This window comes from Drosophila takahashii, chromosome X, assembly GCF_030179915.1.
Source record: "Drosophila takahashii strain IR98-3 E-12201 chromosome X, DtakHiC1v2, whole genome shotgun sequence".
Lineage (NCBI taxonomy): Eukaryota > Metazoa > Arthropoda > Insecta > Diptera > Drosophilidae > Drosophila > Drosophila takahashii.
In genome coordinates, this window is record NC_091683.1 from 6751222 (window position 1) to 6771112 (window position 19891).

Consider the following 19891-nt stretch of genomic DNA (forward strand, 5'->3'; position numbering starts at 1 on the left):
GAGTGGGTTTCCTTTTTCCATTTTCTAGTAAGCCATGAGGAAAACCTCAGAATCGTTTTGGCTTTTCAAGCGATAGCAACTGAAAATCGGAGCTAAATTCTGCTCTCCGTAGCAACTACTCTAATTAAGTGTTTTCGCGCCTACACCACTTAATAAAATAATATATAAAAAAAAATTAAAAACAAAATGCTGCTACTGCGACGTTGCCACAAACTAAAGCTGCGTCCTTGGATTCGTCTCTGCTCCGCGGAGTTAATACACAAGGTAATGATTATATTTCTGATTTACTGGTTTTAAAAATTCCTCCTTTTCAGGATGGCTTCATTGAGAAACTGCGCCACAGCTTCGATGAGGATGAGCGCAGCAATCTGGTGGTGCCCACGTTCAAGAAGGCCATGCTCTATCCCGATGAGATCGCCGTGAAGGACATCACCGGGGAGTACACCTACTTCCAGCTGTACTTGGCCGCCAAGCGTCTGGCCATCCAGATCTCAAATATATGCGGTAAGCATAAGGGAATATAAAAGTTTACAAGACCTCTAACTTGGATTTCTATAATTAATCCTAAATATCATAAAATAATATTGATATAATATCTTACAATTATATTTTGTATCTACTGTTTCACTTAATCCATTCTATCTTGATATCATAGTTCATGTAATGTCTCTACTTATCTTTATGCCAGTATTCATATCGATCTGTTAAATATTTTGATAGTAATAACATTTTAAGTAATCAAGTATTAAGTATTACAAGTCTTGAAGGAGATATACCTATTATTTTTGGTACTCTAGTTTATTAGGCTACTATCTAACCATATACCAATATTCATAACGATCGGTTAATGATTACGAAAGTTTACAATATTCGAGGATATAATATTTTATATTAAATATTAAAGGTACTGTTTCTTTCTAACTTGGTATCTTAGTTTATATAAGGTCTCTACTTATCTTTATGCCAGTATTCATAAGCATCGTTTAAAGATTTTAATAATAATAAAATTTTAAGTAGTAAATTATAAAATATCCCCATAATTTTTGGTACTCTAACTTATTAGGCCCTTATCTATGCCCATACCATTTTTCACATCAATCCGTTAATGAGTATGCAAATTTATAATGGTACGTTATATTCCGATTTTTCCAGGTAGTGCCTCATTATCGAATGTCACATACCTGTGCTCGAACAACGCCCTGTGGGTGGCCATCCAGTGGAGCTGCTGGATCTCCGGCCAGGTGGCCGTGCCCCTGGAATCGTGCCAGGCGATAGATCAACTGCGTCGCCAGGCGTCGAGCTGCAAAACGAAGCTACTGATAGCGACTCCAGAGTTTGAGCCACTGGCTCAGGAACTCTCGCAGGGATTGCAATCGGCGACCATCATATTGGATCATGCCTTTGTCCCGACGGCGGAGAGTGTGTCCTCCACCTCGATGTATGCCAAGCAACTGGTTGGAACCCAAGGCGTGATCCTTACGGAGAGCACCCTGCCCAGCGATTTCTATGCCAAGGCGCCGGCCATGCTGATCTACACGCCCAATGCGGTGAACAATCCCAAGCCGGTGCTGTTAAGCCATCGCAATATCGATGCCCAGGTTCGCTGCCTCATCGCCAGTTGGCGTCTGAGTCCAGCGGACTGTATGCTACCGATTCTCTCCATGAATCGCATGCACGCGGCCCTGGGTGCCGTCTTGAATGTCGGCGGCAATGTGATATTGCAGCAAAAGTTCGACGGGCACAACGCGTGGAGTGCCCTGCTCGGCATCAATAGTCCATCGAAGCAGAGGGTCACCCTCTTTCTGGCCATGCCCATTGTGTACAAGCGGCTGATTGCCGAGTACGAGAAGATGTTCGCCAAGGACTCGCGGATGGTGGAGTACATTGTGAATCATTGCCGGCAGAAGATCCGCCTGATGGCCACCGCCTTTGCGCTGCTGCCCGATTCAGTTTTCTACCGATGGCGCGAGATCACGGGTCAGAATATCTACGAGTACTACGGGATGATGGAGACGGGTTTGGTTCTGGGCCATCCGCTGGATGAAGCTCATAATTCTACCGCCCGTAATGATTATCGTCCTGGCACTTTGGGTGCCCCCTTAAAAGGAGTAACAGCCCGTTTGATCAGCAACAAGGGCGCCGAATTGATAACCTGCAAGAACGAAATGGGCGGCACTGTGGATCATGGCCTCATCCAGGTGGAGGATATCGGCGGCGATATGTCCTTGGCCCAGACGGTGATTGGTGAGCTTCAGATAGCCGGCTCGCATCTGGTATGCAATTCGTCGTCGGCCAGCAATAGTCGGCAAATGGAAAGGGCAATGGAAACCACGGAATCGGAGGAGGAGGCGGTCTTCTTCAAGACCGGCGACATTTGCGCCTATCAGAATGGCCACTTTTACTTCCTCAGCAAGACGAGCGATGTCTTCACCGTCGGCGGCTACAAGGTTTACGGTTCCGAGATCAAAAAGGTCCTCATCTCGCATCCGAACATCAACGATGTGGCTGTGCTAGGGATTCCGAATAAGTTGTGGGGCCATCGGCTGGGCGTCATTTGCATTGTATCGCCGGATGCGAATATTGACTTGGACGCCATCAAGACGTACTGCTATCGTCACCTGCCGGCCCACAAGTGCCCCACCGTCTTCAAGACCCTCGTCTCCAAATAGAAAATAGAGAATATTATATGAAAATGTCATAAATCTCGCCACCCAAGCTAAAAATTCATGTGATCTTTCGTGATGTTAACCAAAAGCAACCTTTCTTTGTCATAATGCGAATAATAATATAATTTTAAATATTTTCAATTCAAATACTCAAAAGGTTAAGATTTTTTATATCTTTAGTGGGTAGTATTTTTAAGATAGGTGATAATATTCATTAAAATTCATTATTTGATATATATTTATAATGATATTCCCAAAACAGCTTAGATAGTATTATTTAAATAGGGGATAATAATCATAATCATAATCAAGACTTTTTATACATATCTTTAATGTTATTCTCAAAAACTCTTAGATAGTATTATTTAAATAGTGGATAATATTCTTATAAACCCTTTAAAATTTTTTATTTATCCTAAATCGAATAATAGTAATTAAAAATATATTCCATTCGAATGCAAAAAAGTAGCAATATCAAGACTTTTTATACATATCTTCAATGGTATTCTTAAAACCTCTTAGATGGTATTATTCAAATAGTTGATAATATTCTTATAAACCCTTTGAAGTATTTTTTTTATCGTAAACCGAATAATAATAATTTTAAAAAATTTTCCATTCGAATGCAAAAAAGTTGCAATAAAATATTTAGGGTTCCAGATTTTGTACATCTTTAATGAATTTTTCGAAAACAGCTCAGAATGTAAATTATATTTTTTCTTGAAACATATTTTATTTAGGCACATAATGGTGGATACTGCGAGCTCAGTCCGTTGGGACACTGACTGCCTGCCTTTTCGCATTGGCTGTAGACAGTACCGTGAAGATAATTAGTATAGGCGTAGTTACAGGTCAGAATAAATTCCCGAGTGTTATTCGGCATCATATAGGTAACTATGCCACAGCCCACGGCGTTACTTTTCTCATTGATCACAACGGTCAAGTGACCAATCGGTCTGAAAAAGTTCAATAGATAGATATAACATAAGAAAACGATATGTATATTAAATTAAAAACTTACTCTTTATCGATTTGGGGGAGGGGGAAACTCTGTAAGTCATGATCGGATTCAAAGTTCTTTTCTTCTCTTGCCCAAGATTTAGTTGCATTCCGCAAAAGTTCACTAGTTGTTATTTCTATTTGCGGTCTTCTTCTTGGGCATTGCTGAAAGGTCACCAAATAGATATTCTGGCCGGAATACATATACTTTCCGATATTATGACAAGCATCATGTTCCGTTGTGCAGGTTTTTGCATTTAGTAATGCCAAATTGGCCAAGTCGTCATCCCATTTCACTGTCTCCATTCTGCAGGCGCTCCTCGGAAACTTCCCCTTGCCACTGGCCCACTTCTGTCTCTCCAAGTTGTGGTCCCTCACAAGAATATTCTTAAGATCCTGATCGAGTTCGCGGACGGTGACACTTGGGGGACACGCGCTACCGAAGGCTCCGGTGGGATTTTCCTACTTATAGGAAATTTATATTTATAGAAAATATTACCAAAATGTATAGAACTAAAGTTTATAGTGTTATTTTCTAGAAAAATGTAGTGAAATTATATTCATATTGATATGATATCATTTATCATATCATATAATAAATTGATTTTGTAGTTCCTTTTTATAATATCTTATCTTACACACGCTATATGGGGCATTCCTTGGCAGAGATCCTTCCTGCAGTATTCCTCCGCCAAACAATAGATCACTAGGGATATGAATAATATTAAAACCGTGTGGCCCGACATTTTGCAACTTTTTCGGAACCTTCAACAAATGCATTCCGCTTTTATATCCAACCTTACGTGGTAATTTGAACTCAGTTTATTTTATCTGTGAACAATTTGCACGACAAAAGGCAACAAACGCCGGCTGTAATTAATAAGTATGACCCATTTACATTTTAGGAATATTATCTGTCCAAGGTGAGAAAAACATGGAACAGTTATACATTTCAAGGGAAATAAATAAAAAATTCAAGAAATTTCGCTTTAGGGCCCATTAAAAATATACATTTAATTAGAATTTCAATTTCTGTGTAACTTACGTTACTGGGCCCTTTTTTGGAAAGACGCTTTTATTGACTATATATACTTAAAATATTATAATTGAAAAATATATTAGGTTAAAAATTATGTACCATTTAATTTAAATATTTGAAACTTTTGCACGATCGATAGACTAGTTAAAAATTAATCGATAGCTCGTCTTACTAAAAGTAAACGTCTTTACAACACTGTGAATGGCGCGCATTCAAATATTAATTAATACTTAACTAACCTCATTTTATGCCTTCAAATGGACATTACATAAATGGTTGCTAAATACAAGAAGGCCTATCAAAATATATATATATATATACTTATCCGCCCCCTATCAATATGCCTATAATTTTTGTGTTAAGTTGGCGATAAGTTTGTTGATGTTGATGGCTTGTTGTTGTTTACTCTTTTTTTTTTGTTTTACAATTTTGTTTACGCACAATTTTTTGTGTTAACGTGCCGGTGGCAACGTCGTCGTTACAAAATTACCCTTTTTTTGTACTCTTCTTCTTGGGAGCCCGATAAAGCAAAAAATTCTATTTGGCAGCTAAAAATAGCAGGCGGCAGCAAAAAAAAAGCAATTTACAATTATGCTGAATGGAAGTTGTTTATGAACAGAAAAAAATGAGTGGGTTATAAAAATATATTATGGTAAAAAAAAACGGACTTAAAAATAAATATAAAAAGGTTATTAGATTTTAGAAAAATTAAAGTAATTTTTGTTGATATTTTAGTGTAATGAATTATAATATAATATTAAAAGGGGAAAAACAATAACAAAACGGTAAAATATGGCTTTATTATAACATTGCTATATCCAAAACCATCTATACAAAACCCAAAGAATTAATTAAAGTGATTAAGCGAAATATTTAAAACGATATGAAAACTGGACTATTAGTAAATCGACCTTATATTAAACCCAATACGATATTTTTCTCTAAGTGTGATGGATCTCCACTTGGCACTTAAGGAGCTTTCAATCGGCCGACATCAGGGTTATATGTTATATGCCGGTGTGGATTACACCAAAAAAACTCAAACTCACATGCCTCTTGTGTTTGTTTAGATTTTTCACATGTTTTTGTTTTGGTTTTTTTTTTGTTTTTCTGGGCCACGTTGTTTTTGGTTTTTTGTTTTCTTTCCCTTTTTCAGAATGCTGTTTGCGGTCGAAGGTCAATTGCACAAGCCCTAAAAGTGTGTTTATTGGTCATAAATAAAAGATTAATTTAATTAATTTATCATTACCGCCGAAGGCGAATGGCAGCGGCATAAATCTTTCCATTTTTGGCCCTTAATTTGATTTATTTTGAAAAGGAAATTGCAATTGTTTTTTGGGTTATATCTTCAAGATAAAGTATCTTTTATTTAATCTTTTAAAAAGTAATAATTAAAAAAATAATTATAATTATTTATTTATTTTTGTAATTTTTCTAAGAATTAATTGAATATTGCAATAAGAAAAAAATAATTTAAATAATATTTATTATTAGTTTTACCAAAAATTGACTGGTTAAATTAAATACAAATTCCCAAGTGCTTGTCAAACTGTAAACAGAAATCAATTGCCTTGTTTACCCGCCAAATTTTCGGGGCCCCTTTTATTTACCGAACATTTTCGAAAACCAATTCCCAATTTCCAAATCTGTTTTATGTTTGCCCTTTTCATTTTCATTTCGTATTTGCTTTCTGGCCTAATCTGTACATTAAAGTTGGGCTGGCTCTGGCTTTTATCTCCAGCTTTCGGGGTTTTGTAACCCGCGATGGTCAGAAAGTCATGTGTTGTTATTTTTATTTTTCGGTGTTGCTATTGTTTTTGGGGTTTTTATCAGCCATTATAAGCAGGTCGCTGATAAGAAGCGACCATCAGCTGTAATTCAATTTATTACACGCAAAAAAATTAAAGGTTTGATATGAAAAGATAGTTTTTTCATAGTTTCTTTTAAGTTTAAAGACACCTAAATTTAAATATTTTTTCATTTTATAAAATTGATACTAGTCCCCTCTTTTATACGAAATTAATTTATGATCATTCATTTAAGATCAATTTTATTTTCTTTCCAACATTTTCTAAGTGTATAAAAGTACCTTCAAGAGCGTTCTAGAGTTTCCAAGGGTTTTCCACTTAAAAATTGAAAACTGTTTATAAATTAGGAAAATGGAAAAGCCATGGGGCAAAAACCTACGACAACACCGAGGAAAAGGATGCGTTGCAAGTGGCACGTAGTCGCTGCTATTTTCTAGTTTTTGTTGTTGTTTTTTTTTTTTGTGGTGGTGCAGGCAACTGGAAAACTCACAGGCACACACACCAATGCACGACGCAATTAAATTTTATGTCATTTTATGTAAAAGGCGCAGCACGACTCCTCTGCCAACGTCGACGTCGCTGCCTCTGTCGCCGGTGTGTCGACGTGCCAAAATCCGCATACTGAGAAAAAAACTAGTGAACCCGAAACGTAAACAACCCCTCTTGATTAACCCTTTAAATGTCCATGGGAAACTGATGAAAGAATATCTAAAAATTGAAGTAAACTATTAAATAAAAATCCAAAAAGAACGAATTAAATTTTGATTTATTTAAAAAACAATTATTAAAATGTAATATTCCTTAAAATATAACAGAAATATTAAGATGAATTTGTATCACGTTTGATAAAGCAACATTGTTTTTGGGAATTCCCAGTTATATCAAGTGTTTAATTTAAACTTAAATTTAATTAATTAATTAATTTAATTCAATTTCAATTTAAGAATTATTGTTTTTGAAAATTTAGTTAAATATTGAGTCTCTTCATAAATATATATTTTCTATTAAGAACTATCCAAATAATTTTTAAAAATGTCCGTTTTAAAATAAAATATTGTTCGGTTTATATTCAAAAACTATCTTAAATAATTGCCATTTCAGAGGGTTAAAATAGCAACCAACATCAGCAGATAATATTATGGCTTCTCACATGTTGCTGCTGCGCTGTTGTTCTGTTTTTTTTCTTTTTATAACTTTTTCTTTTTTTTTTTGAGCCGGCGTTGGGGCGCAACACGTACGCCAAAAACTGAAAAGCAGGGAAAACAACAACACAACACCGCACATCTCACACATACGCACATCAATTTAAATGGCGTTGCGGAAATCTGAAAAATGGCATTAAAACTGTGGAACTGCGGACCTTGAAAAGCGCGACAAGAAATACTAGAAACGCAGAAGCAGAATTCACGAAAAAAAAACAAAAAATAAACTCGAACAGCATGGAGCACAAGGCTTCCCTTTCGAGACGAGACGACGATCTTGTCCAATATTCTCGGGTACTTCGCCTCGCACACGTGTGTGTGTCAACAACGATCCACCTCCACCTCTCCACCTCCATCCATTTCCATTCCCATTCCGATTAGACCCCCGGCACACGCCCAAAAAAAAAACATATAAAACAGAAGCAGAAACTTGGGAGCGGACTTACAATTACAATACAGTGGGCACTGCCTACGGTGTTTTGTAAAAATTTACCTTAATCTAAAAATGAAATTATTTTCAATGAAGAACAAGGAGTATTTCTATCTTTCAAGTAAGGAACTCCACTTTTAAAAAAATCCTAGGTAAATGGTTTTGAAATCAAGAATGTTAAGTACACATTTCTTTCTTTAAAGTATTAAGACAACTTAGTATTAAATTATTTTTAATTAAAGGATCTTTTGGAAATCGTAATGATTTATGGTTTTAAAGTTGATACTTGAGAACCCCAAAACATTAAAGTAATCAGTTATATATAATTATATTTTTTTCATTTTTAGAAAAGTTAAAAATGCAAATATCTACTGTGTTTTAATACACTTTTTTCGCACACACTTTTTTATTACGCATTTTAATTTTCGGCAATTGTGGGGCTACTTATGTTTTGTAGTAGATGTCATGTGGATCGTGGGTGTAATGCTAATAGCTCCATGTGACGTCATTAGACAGGTCGTGTGGCTTCAAATTCGGTTATTTATTTATTCAATTTAATTTTCCCTCTATTTGGCTTTGCAGGTGCAGCAGCAAACCGATTTTAATTTATGTATTTGTAGCGGGCGCATGCTAAACTGCACACACTTCTGTGCATAGTATATGCATACTATATAGTTGAGACCCTGTTTTGGTGGTCATATGTTTGCAGTTGTTTTGTGTTGTGTTGCTTTTGTTGTCCCTGGACCTGGCGTTACGTGACGGTCGGAAAGTCAGCAGACAGTCGATGCGCCGGTTGTTCTCGGCCCAAGCACACGTCCACCCCAAAACAAGTGACGTTTATGCGGAACCGAGGGATATTAAGATCCGGATTTCGGATTTTCAGAAATATCTTAACATGATTTAGGAAACCTGTTGCAATTTATAAGGTAGAAACCAGCTCCTGATAAAAAATGTTATTCTCAAACTTAATAAAAAAGTATTCTCAAAATGTATATATTACATAATATAAACAAAGGTTTTATTAAAGGAAGAGTGGTAAAAAAAATGTTCAAGTCGTTGTACAACAAAACTATTTTTTGTTTGCAAAAGTCTAGGATCCTCTAGAATTTTCTACATAGATTACAAAATTCCATAATCTTTACAACCGGCTTACGTTGAAGATATCGTGATTTCACCTTCGCATAAACCGCTTTGGAAATTTCCCGACCAGCTCACATGTTTCGGCTTTCTGTCTGTATTTCCAAGTTTTTGCCTCCGCAGAGTGCAGTGCACTCCGTTTGCCGCATTCGATACGGTAAAGTGGGGGGCCTTCGATTTTTTTTTTTATTTTCTACATAAAATGTTGCACTTCTTGGCGGGACCAGTGCTTGCCAAACTGTTTCAGGGGATGGGGTTTTATGAAAGCATTGATCTTGATGGGGCAGTTCGAATTCGATTAAAGCGACCAAGATAATCGGGAATTAGTGGAGCTGATAATAAGTCCCTTTAATTTTCACCGGCAACTGATATATCCATTCAAATCACTCCTCCTCATTAATTTTTTTTCTTTTTGGGCTCGTTATTTTTTTGTTTTTGTTTTCGATGCAATGTTTTTTTGGGTCCAAGTCCACTGGCGCTCTATTTGATCAAGACTATTATACAATCTCTCATATACACCTATGTAACAAGTGTGTGTATGGGTGTCTACAGTGGGGGAACCATTACTAGTGGTTCTAAATAATTTTTTTGCGAAAAATATTTTCAAATTATAAACAAGTTTTATGTTTTACATATGGGCACTTCCAGAAAAAAGTCCACCAAGCCAAAAACCTTAAAACTTGAATAAAACATATTTCCACATGATTTTGCCCAGATATTAGTTTCTAATTAGATGGATACTGACCTTAACTACAAATTTGGAGTATAGTTTGATTATTTTTATGACAAACCCCACCAATATACGCAAAAATCAGTTTTTGGCTATTTTTTTGTTATTTTTTGGACCTGTCTTCTGTTGTTAATTTATCCTATAGGAATGCTAATATGTGACATTTTTCTGTACTGAATGCTTCATTCACATGCTAAACTATTATGTTAAAGTCAAAACATCCAGCAATTGAGAGATAGAGGTAAAGAAATCCGCTTTACAAAACAGTCGGAAAAAATGTCCCGAGCGACATGTCCCGAGCGAATGTGGTTGAAACTGCATAAAAAAAAAACGTCAAAGAATTTTTAAGTAAAACCAAAAGCATTTCACAGCGACATGTTTGAACAACATTCTAAAAAAAATCGCATTCAAATATTCCATCAGAATTCGCTAATTTCTGGTGTTGTATGAACTTCCCCGAAATCCACTTCTACTTTTGTCCCGAGCGAATACGGCAGTTTTTTACCGATATCTTAAAAACTAAAAGTGGTACAAAATGAAGATTTTTACAAAAAAATAGAGCTTGGGATGAGTGAAAAGAAAAACCCATAATTAAAACTAAAATCCATTGTTTTACAATTTTTTATCAACTTTAAAGGTGTGCAAATGTCCCGAGCGACATTTTGGAAGTGCCCATATGTACATTTTGAAACCTAGAAAAATTTCAATAATTATGCGATTTTTTTTTATTTTAGGTGTTGTAAATCCTTGTAATATAACTATAATTTTCACCTCAACTGTGTGTGTAAACATGCGTTTTCAGTGGAACAATGAAGTAGAACAGAAACGGAAAAACAGAAACTATTTGTGCGTGTGTATGGGGGGGTACTTTTTGGGTGGTGGGGAGCGGGGAGAAGGGTGAAAAGTGAGTTGGGGCATATTGTATTGGACCGACAGTTTGTCACACGCAGCGACCTAAATACGCACTTTTTATGATATTTGGTTTTTGAATTTTCGTTTTTGTTTTTGTCTTCGTCTTCTTTCGTTTACATTATCAATGAAAAGCTGTTTTGAATGTGTGTGTGTGGCTCCATGTTTATGTAATGCATTTTCCTTTGGGAGTTCCACATGAAATGGAATAAAATTCACAATTTAAGCGAGGTTTGACATTCACTGGGTTTTGCTTTTGTTTGTTTTTGATTCTGCTTATGCTCCTTCTTCTTCTTCATTTTCTTCTTCAACCGGCTTACATGGTCTAACTGTGTGTGTGTGTACACTTACATACAGCTGAGGACACATTTAAAGAAACAAGAAAGTAAAAAGCGAATTCTTTAGGGTCTTAAAAATGTATCACTCATACGCACTGTTGCCTATGATTAAAAATTTATTTTAATAGTGGGGTAAAATAAATATTTCTTATTTATCTTTATATTTTATAACCAAAATGCATAAGTTTACAAGCTTAAAAATGGGAAACCCAATTCTTTCTGTTGCATTTTTATTTATTTTATTTAGGCAACTTAAAGAGCAATGGTTAAAAATTAATATTCCTTGTTTGAGTTCCTAAATACATTCCTTTAACACTAAAATCTACCATAATTAAGGTATAAACGTTTATTTTTAACCAATTTATTTAACATAGGAATAACAATTTGTATTTTTTTTTAACAAATATGTAACTATTTACTATTATTTTGGCCGCAGTTGTGGTATTATTGTCTGCTTCTGGCAACAATTCCAAGTAGCAGCTGTTGTTGTCCCCGCACCCTTCTTATGCTGCCATCTCCTTCACTCACACACACACACTCGCACTCCCGCTCACACACACTTTGAAAGACCGCTCTGCCATTACAGGCGTCGACGTCGACTTCTTTTCTTTGCGCAGCGATGGTTTTCAAAACGAATTCGAACGCTTAAGCGAACGGTTGTGTTTCCTCCCAAGCAAAACGAAAAAAAAAACATTATTCAAAAAACTCAAAACCCAGAGAAATCGAAAAATAAGTTACCAATACAATAAAAGTGTGTACTAAATTAAAGCGGACTAAAAATAAAGAAAACATTTTTTTGTGGTGCATCTTCCAAACAAAAAACCGGTTGTTAAATGCGCGCTGCACTAAAAACAACGAAAAGAGTTAAACAACAACAACAAAAACCCTAAAAAAAAGGCAACGTTGCACATTTTCTGGAGTGCAGTTCAAACTGTAGGAAAAAGAAGCGAAATTTTGAGGAAAAATTTAAGAAAATCAAGAGAGTATTTGAACTCAAAGAAAAAACAAGATGGCATTCTCGATTGTGAGCCGTGGTATTTTGCGCACTTCGAGAGAAATTCTAGAACGCAACATGGCCGCAACTGTCGGCGTTCTGCAGCAGACCGCCTCCCCGCCCCCAAACACGCCCATTTCGCACAGCGATTGCCATGTAAGTCTAATTTCTCTCAGTGTGTGCGCCAGTTTTAAGTGACTCTAATTCAATTACCAGAAGAGCTCAGAAATCAAACAAACGGGACTTAGAAAAAACAGTACTCAAAGCTGGGGGTTTTAAAAACAGTATACAAAAAGAATTGTTCAAAAATATTCCTCTAAAAACGAGTTCAATCCCAGGTTTTTAAAAACATTCCTTAAGAACAGCTTCTACAAGAAAAAAACTCAAAACAAAACAGGGAAATAGAATCGCAATTCGGAAAACAGGGGGGAGAAGGAAAATGTATGCAGAGCGGGAATAAAGACAGGCAGGGGAAAAGGGAGAATGGAAAATGGGAGAGGGAAGTTCACGAAACGAGGCCAGTGGCTCACAAACTGTAAGAACTCGAAGTATTAACTTTACTTTACCATTAAGTATATCTCGAGATATAGCCATTGGATTTATAAAATTGTGATGACAAATTAAAGTTCAAATAAATTATTTTCATTTTAAATGGATAGAAGCCGAGTTTTATATCTTAAAATGCCGACTTTAGAATTATTATCTAGCGGCCTCAATAAATTTTCGTTATTTTTTTTTCGTTCTATTGATGATTGAGGGAAAAATTTATAAAATTAATAGCCAATCTCTTAAAGATCAATCATTAAAGGGCGCAGCAATTTAATCAATCAATAATAAATTTGGAAACAGGCGCCGAAAGACGCATTTCCCTCAGTAAAATAAACAAAACAAAAAACAGTAATGCAAACAAAAGAAAATTACACAGAAAAAAAGTCGCGGGTTTATTTTATTATAATATTTTTGTTATCTTTGACAATGCCGGCTTATATTTGTAAACTATGTATATTTGCATAAATGTTTAGGTTTCGAAACGAAATTTATGATATTATGCTGACGATAGATATTGACTCAATTTAATGTGTAACCAGCTATGGCAACACAAGATATTTATTGGTATTTTCCCGCTGTGTACTCAGGTGAAAGCCGATGAAGTTTTCCGTTCAACCCCCCTCGTTTCGAAAGTCGGAAAACTGCGCAAATTCTGTGGCAGGAAAATCTTGCGCAAAAGCATTGGGAATAATAACAAAGGAAGAGGAAGAGACTTCCTCCCCCAAAAACTAAAGTTTTAGAATCACAGGAAGTGCTTTTCGTGATGGATTTCGAATGTTTTTATTCGCAATTTTCCCTGTTTTTGGTTTCTGCTGTTTAACATTGACCTGTTGCTCGACTTTGATATTTATTTGCCGACTCTCTGCATCTTCTACCTAAATCATTAGTATTTTTTTTGTTTTTTTCTTATGTTCGAAACGTGTTTCTTTTTGTTTTCGAGACGCGCAGACATTTAAATGAAAGGAGGCCCGTTTTTTCGCATTCATTAATTCGTTTTTTTAGGAGAAACTTGTTTACGAAAAATCCAACCAAAAAAAAAAGAAACAATCCAAAGTTCGTTTAACCAAAACGAAGCGACTGGAACCGAAAAAGGTTCCGAAAACAGTCCAATACAATAAGTGTGCGGGCTTTATGATAATGGTATTATATGGTATGATATCATCGTCGGCTCGTCGTCGTCGGTGGCTGGCAACATCTGTAGTCTCGGATGCCTTCTTATCGAGTGGGCCATTGAAATTCAAAACGTTTACAAGAGTGTTCTTCTTCGGTTTTTTGTAATTAAAAAAGAGGCAAACTCTTTATCTCTGTTTTTTTTGTTTAAATGACATTGACAGAAGCTGTCGGAGGAACAGATGATGGGAAAAACATTTCTCCGAACTGGTTTTTGGCATCTAATTTTTTTTTTTTTTGATTTTCATTGTGGCAATATTTTACTTTAACATTTCTTAAGCTTTTCCAAAAATATCTTTTAGTTTCCTGTTCTTTAATTACATTTAAAATACTATTCTATTTTTATGTATTGTATATTCAATTAAGTAACTTTTCCATAATACACCCATTCTTTTCCCAACTGGCTTCCATTTTCTTCTATTTATTTGGTTACATGATCGCCACGTGGTTTCTTATTTTTACTACGGCCGAGAGCCTCTCAAACTGTAAAATGAATTTCAAGAATTCAAAGACCCATTTTTTGACAGTCATTCGCGGCACTTTTTTGTGGCAGACAAAAGTTGGAAATACTCGTAGGAAAACAGATAACGAATCGGGTTTAGAATTCTTATTTGTATGTAAACAGAACTGACCTTAACCATTGGGAAAACAACAAGCAAAACAAAAATAAGAGAGGAAAACCAGCAGTGCGCTAAGTTGTAATTAAAAAAACATAATGATTGCTTATGGGGCGAAGGGCATATAGCAACCGTATCAAGAATAACAACAAAAAGATCTTTAGCATGGGGTTATAGAAACCAAAATAAATAAACCAACAGCAAAGATATTGGGTAATATTATAGGGTTTAGAGTAAAGGCCTTTATTATTGTAACATAATTTTGAAAATATTATATTATATTTTCTTTAGATTATACAAAACTTGTAAAATGTTCAGTAATTCTTTTATTAAAAATGGGATTTTAAGAACCGCACAAAAATACTAAAAATAATTATAATTGAATTAAGCTTCAGTATTTTACTTTAAAAATAAATTTACTTTATTATCCTTTATTATCCTCCGATTTCAGCGCCTCTTTCTGGCAACTGGTGGCAACATCTGTGGACATGGAGCACAACACTCACTGCTGTGGCATCAAATGCCCACGGCCGTGGTCCAGGCTGTCCGTCAATATTCCAAGAAATCCGCCGGAGCGGCCAAATTGCGACGGGAGGTGGAAAGTGATAGCGATTCCGATTCGGACGATGAGTTCGAGCGACGTCGCCAGAAAATGGATTCCAAGCGCAGCGAACGGGTGAGTGAACTGTTTGAAAAACCATATATATAACCCATAAAAGATACTCAGAAAAAAAAAAAAAACACACGCCTCCACGTGGCTGATTCATTTTCAATTGACAAGCCCAGAAACGTGTTTCGAAATTTTGGTTATCGTGTGCTCAATGCCGTTTTTTGAACCTGCTTTTTGAGGTATTTTAAAATAGTCTAACATTGTAACCTGGTTAACAGTGGTCAGTTAGCAGTGCCAACCGGTTGTAATCGCGGGCTATTTTAAGATCAAAGCTCTGGTTCGGACTTATGAATACCGCATTACAGTTTTCTCTTCAAAAGTATTTCAAGTATTTGTAAGCTTAAAGCAGTGGATTTTACATGTAAGCAAGCAGTTATCTGAAGTCCTTTTAAAGCAGTTCAGTGAAAGCTTTAAAAGTCCTTCAAAAGCACACAAGCAGTTTAGCCATGTCCTTCGGAAGCTCAAAAGCTCACAACGTATTTAGTAAAAGCAGTTCAAGCAAGCAGTTCTCAAAAGAATTATCAGGCTTTAAGTTAAAAGTCCTTTACAAGCCGTTTTAAAAAGCAACAAAGCAGTTCAAAGTTTATAAAAGAGCTTGTAAAAAGTCCTGTGTTTTTAAGTTTCAAACATATAAATATTTCTTTTATAAAATTAAACAAAAATTAATTTTAAATTATTCTTTAAATTTTTAGGGCGACTCGGCCTTCTGGCGCCGCAAAATGCGCACCCTGCATCGCATTTTGGACGTGAACCACGACGGGGTCGTCTCGTTCGACGACTTCAGTTTGCTGGCCAAACGCTTCAACGATCTGGGCCATTTGACCCCCGAGGTGGCCGCCGAGTTCAACGATGTGATCAAGCATACGTGGGAGGAGCAGTTCGGGGAGATAACCCCCTACAATCTGGTGACTGCCGAGCAGTTTCTCACCGATCTGCATCATCGTCTCAACGACAAGAAGATGGCCAAACGCATCGGTCGCTTCCTGCCGTATTTGTTTAAGGTTTGTTTAACCTGAAGTTAGGCTGACGTTAACCTATAGAATTCACGCAATAAATTCTTTGATTACTTTATGTTATAACATTCAAACGCGAATTCTTTAGCATTCTCCTTAAACTCAATGAAAATACTGAAGAATTCGTGTCACAAGTTCTTTGATCACTTATTGTTATGGCACTTAAACGCGAATTCTTTAGAAATTTTTGTTAGATTCTATAAAAACACTGCCCTATTATATTATATTTATTTGATTATATTTTATTTCTCCCCCTCAGGCTGTGGACTTCGATCACACTGGCCACTTGGATCTCGAACAATACAAGCTCTTCTTCCGCTGTCTGGGACTGACCGAAGACGACGCTGCCGTTTCATTCGCTGTGATAGACAAGAACGGCGATGGCCAATTGTCGCTCAAGGAGTTTGTGCATTTGGGCCGCCAGTTCTTCTTAACCGAGGACGACTCGAAGATATCGAAGATGTTCTGGGGACCGCTGGTGGCCGATCATTGACGGGGTGCAGTCACTGCTGTAGATCACACAAAAACACAAATCAAAATAAAATCCATAGCCCCACATAATCTATATCCTTATACCTATAATCATGATGATTATTCAAATCAAGAACCAAAACAACAAGAAGAAACCGACCGATGCCACAACATCGGCAGCAATAACACCAATGAGCCAATGCTAAATACATTTAAAACGACAACGATGATGGCCAATAGAAGTAATATTAAAATATTGGCCCAATCGTTGCCAACTCGCGTGCAGGCGGCAGGCGGCAGTTGGCTTAATCTACAGCATGTGGCGCCGCATAAATCGGGACCGATGATAACTACCATTAGCAACACCACCAACACCATCGTTATAAGGAACATGAGCATTTACGACTATTTACGGCAACACCTGATAAGCGGTTCGAAGCGCCAGCGCTCGACCTTTGAACCCTTTGATCCCCTGGCCACCTCATATCCCGCCTCCAAGTTGCGCAAGCACAACTTCAGTAATTACCAAAAGGAGAGGGAAAGGGAGGAGCAACAAAGGGATCACAAAAAGGATAAAAATCATCGATCCAAGGGCTCCAAACAATCGATGGATGACTACGATATAAGATTCTTTTTCTACCTTAACTCGCTAATTTTATTCACCATGTCGTGCAGCCGGCAATCGGCCGCCGAGGGCGATGACCTCAAGCACTTCATTTGCGACCGGATCCGGAAGTTCGATCGTCTGCGACGAAAGGCTCGAAAGCGCCGGAAGCGAAGGCCCAAACAGCTGGCCGAGGATCAAATGCAACTCTGAAAAAACATGAAGGAAAAATGCAACTCTGTTAAGTGGAGCTACATAATAATTAATATCATATATTACGGTCATTTAATCGATTCTATTTTTTTTTTATTGCCTAGTTAAGAGTTACGTTTAACTGATATATTACACAATACAGCAAGCATGATATAACGGAATAAAACTGATTTTAAAATGTACGTTTAATAATACGCAAAATGTGGTATTATTTATGGGATTTTAAATGTAATATGATAGTGTGGTACTTAAATTATAGATGTAGTTCTACAGTCAGCGTTTTTATTTCATCAGATCGAAGGAAGGCTTCCTCCTCCGCATTTTTTGCGCAAATTGCATGCAAATGCAAAAAGGCAAGCAGACGGTACTTCCTTTCCACTCATTTTTTATTTTATTTTAATTTCTTTTTTTCTATATATATTTTTTTTGCTTTTCCCTCACTTGGCATCTGCGGCCACATATCATTATGTAAGCGCCAGCGAAAAGGATTTGCGATATCAACTGAAAAGTGTTTAGCTGGATGTTGCGAGACTACAAAAAAATGGTTACTAAAATAGGATATGGTTTTTTGGGCGAAGTGCTTAATGCTCTGAAGTAATATTTAAATTGTAAGTTAGTTGAAAAATAAAGTAACGTTTAAAAACATTAATTAAAATATGATTTATTATTATTTAATGGGCTTTTTTAGATATTAAAGATACTTTTTTACAACGTTACCAAGTGGCAGTTCGAATTCCCAGTCCTATAGATAGGGCATTCGAAAAGAATTACGTTGTGGAAAAGGGCAAGAAAAACTTGTCGCGCGTAAATCTCTGCGATGGCAACCTCCCACGGCCGTCGTCTAGGCTGGCTGACCAGAGCTCATTATGCGCATTTGTTGCTGGGCGGGAAAACGGCAAAAAATTAGGGGGTTTCCAAATGGGGGGACTTAGGAAGATATGATGGTACGTACGTACGCCCATTTCTTTCCTCTACTTCTAGTCCTTCTCACTAATTTTTTCCCTCACTTTTTCCGTTTCGTTTTTTATTCATTTGTAGCTAATAATTTTAATGCTATTCAAAATTATGTTGGGCGAAAAAAAGAATGTATAAGAATATAAAAAGAGGGGGGTTGAGTGGGCGATGGAAGCCATGTGAAAGCATTTTTCGGAACCCCTCACACACACGAGCTCTTATAAATTGCATTTGTATCTAAAAGGACATTAATTTTGGTTGCACTAGAAAAATATTTGTTTGCTGGGCTTTTTAAAAATATTTACAAAATTTTTTTTTTAACAAAATCGTTTTTTTTTATGTTAAAAAAAATTTGGGATAGAGAATTTGCATAGTGACGAAGCGACTATAAATATCACCAAATCATTTATTTTTAAAATATATTATTTTATTACAGAATATTATTATTATTATATAATTATTTAAATATTTTTTTAATATTATTAAAGTGGTGATTGGTGTTCTCCTATTTTTTCTAGTGCCTTTGTGGGTGTGCTAGCAAGCAGTGCTGTCGCCTTTCTGTCCCTTCTGCGCATTTCTTACTCGCTTCAATATTTTATAATTTAATTTTTTTCCTTCCCCCTATTTTTTATTTTTATTTTATTTTTTTTTGGTTGTGCCACGCACATGACGACCATCGCTAATCCTTTTGCCTCACATATACTGTGGAAAAAAAACACACACACTTGCACTGCTACATCTTTCATTATGTAAATGCACGCTTTACACATTTTTTTCAGATGCACTGTCCACTCTGGCCCCCATTTTTTTTACCATATTTTTTATTTCCCCAACTTGGGATTTTCTCGTGTGTGGGTTGTGTGTGTCCATATGAATAAAATATATATATCACACAGAAACACACACATGTAACTGGCTAAGTACATATGTAACTCGCCTTCTCGTCGTCTCCTCCACTAATTTCCATCTTTTACTCTCCTTCGCTTGATTTTTTTAGACTCCACCCTCCTCCATCCGCTATTTGCCATTTCAACGTGTTTTATCGCGTTTTAAGAGCAGTTTTTAAAAATTAAAAGCACGTCCTAAGTCCACATTTGGTCAACAGCTGCTGTCCAAGATGGAAAAGCCACCCACCGCGCTTTTCCCCTTTTTCTTCTTTTATTTTTTACTGGATTTTCATTTAAATAAACGGGCGACTGGAGCCTGATCGTATCTGTATATTTACCGGTGTTATTCAGATCGAAGGAGAACTTGGGTGTTTTCAAATATATGAATATTTTAAGACCAAGATGGTGCTCATCAGCAAAGCTTTTGTTAGGTTTAGAAAAGGTTTTTAGCATTTAAAATATTATTAAAATATTTTAAAATATTTTTCACT

General features: G+C 36.3%; 4 protein-coding genes across 4 annotated transcripts; 3 read left to right on the forward strand and 1 right to left on the reverse strand.

Moving 5' to 3' along the window:
* Positions 1-62: 62 nt before the first annotated feature.
* Positions 63-2813, forward strand: Acsf3 (Acyl-CoA synthetase family member 3). The gene is made up of 3 exons (XM_017145969.3): positions 63-264; positions 315-504; positions 1153-2813. The coding sequence occupies exons 1-3, from the start codon at positions 187-189 to the stop codon at positions 2667-2669; spliced, it is 1785 nt and encodes a 594-aa protein (XP_017001458.2). The 5' UTR covers positions 63-186; the 3' UTR covers positions 2670-2813.
* A 500-nt stretch (positions 2814-3313) lies between these two features.
* Positions 3314-4453, reverse strand: LOC108060286 (venom allergen-1). The gene is made up of 3 exons (XM_017145927.3): positions 4304-4453; positions 3688-4127; positions 3314-3622 (listed from the first exon to the last, which is right to left on the reverse strand). The coding sequence occupies exons 1-3, from the start codon at positions 4409-4411 to the stop codon at positions 3403-3405; spliced, it is 768 nt and encodes a 255-aa protein (XP_017001416.2). The 5' UTR covers positions 4412-4453; the 3' UTR covers positions 3314-3402.
* Positions 4454-11892: 7439 nt separating this feature from the next.
* Positions 11893-17760, forward strand: CBP (sarcoplasmic calcium-binding protein). The gene is made up of 4 exons (XM_017145987.3): positions 11893-12408; positions 15040-15264; positions 15951-16259; positions 16531-17760. The coding sequence occupies exons 1-4, from the start codon at positions 12268-12270 to the stop codon at positions 16762-16764; spliced, it is 909 nt and encodes a 302-aa protein (XP_017001476.3). The 5' UTR covers positions 11893-12267; the 3' UTR covers positions 16765-17760.
* Positions 16969-17559, forward strand: LOC138913787 (uncharacterized). The gene has a single exon (XM_070218512.1). It carries the CDS (start codon positions 16969-16971, stop codon positions 17557-17559), a length of 591 nt encoding a protein of 196 aa, XP_070074613.1.
* Positions 17761-19891: the final 2131 nt, after the last annotated feature.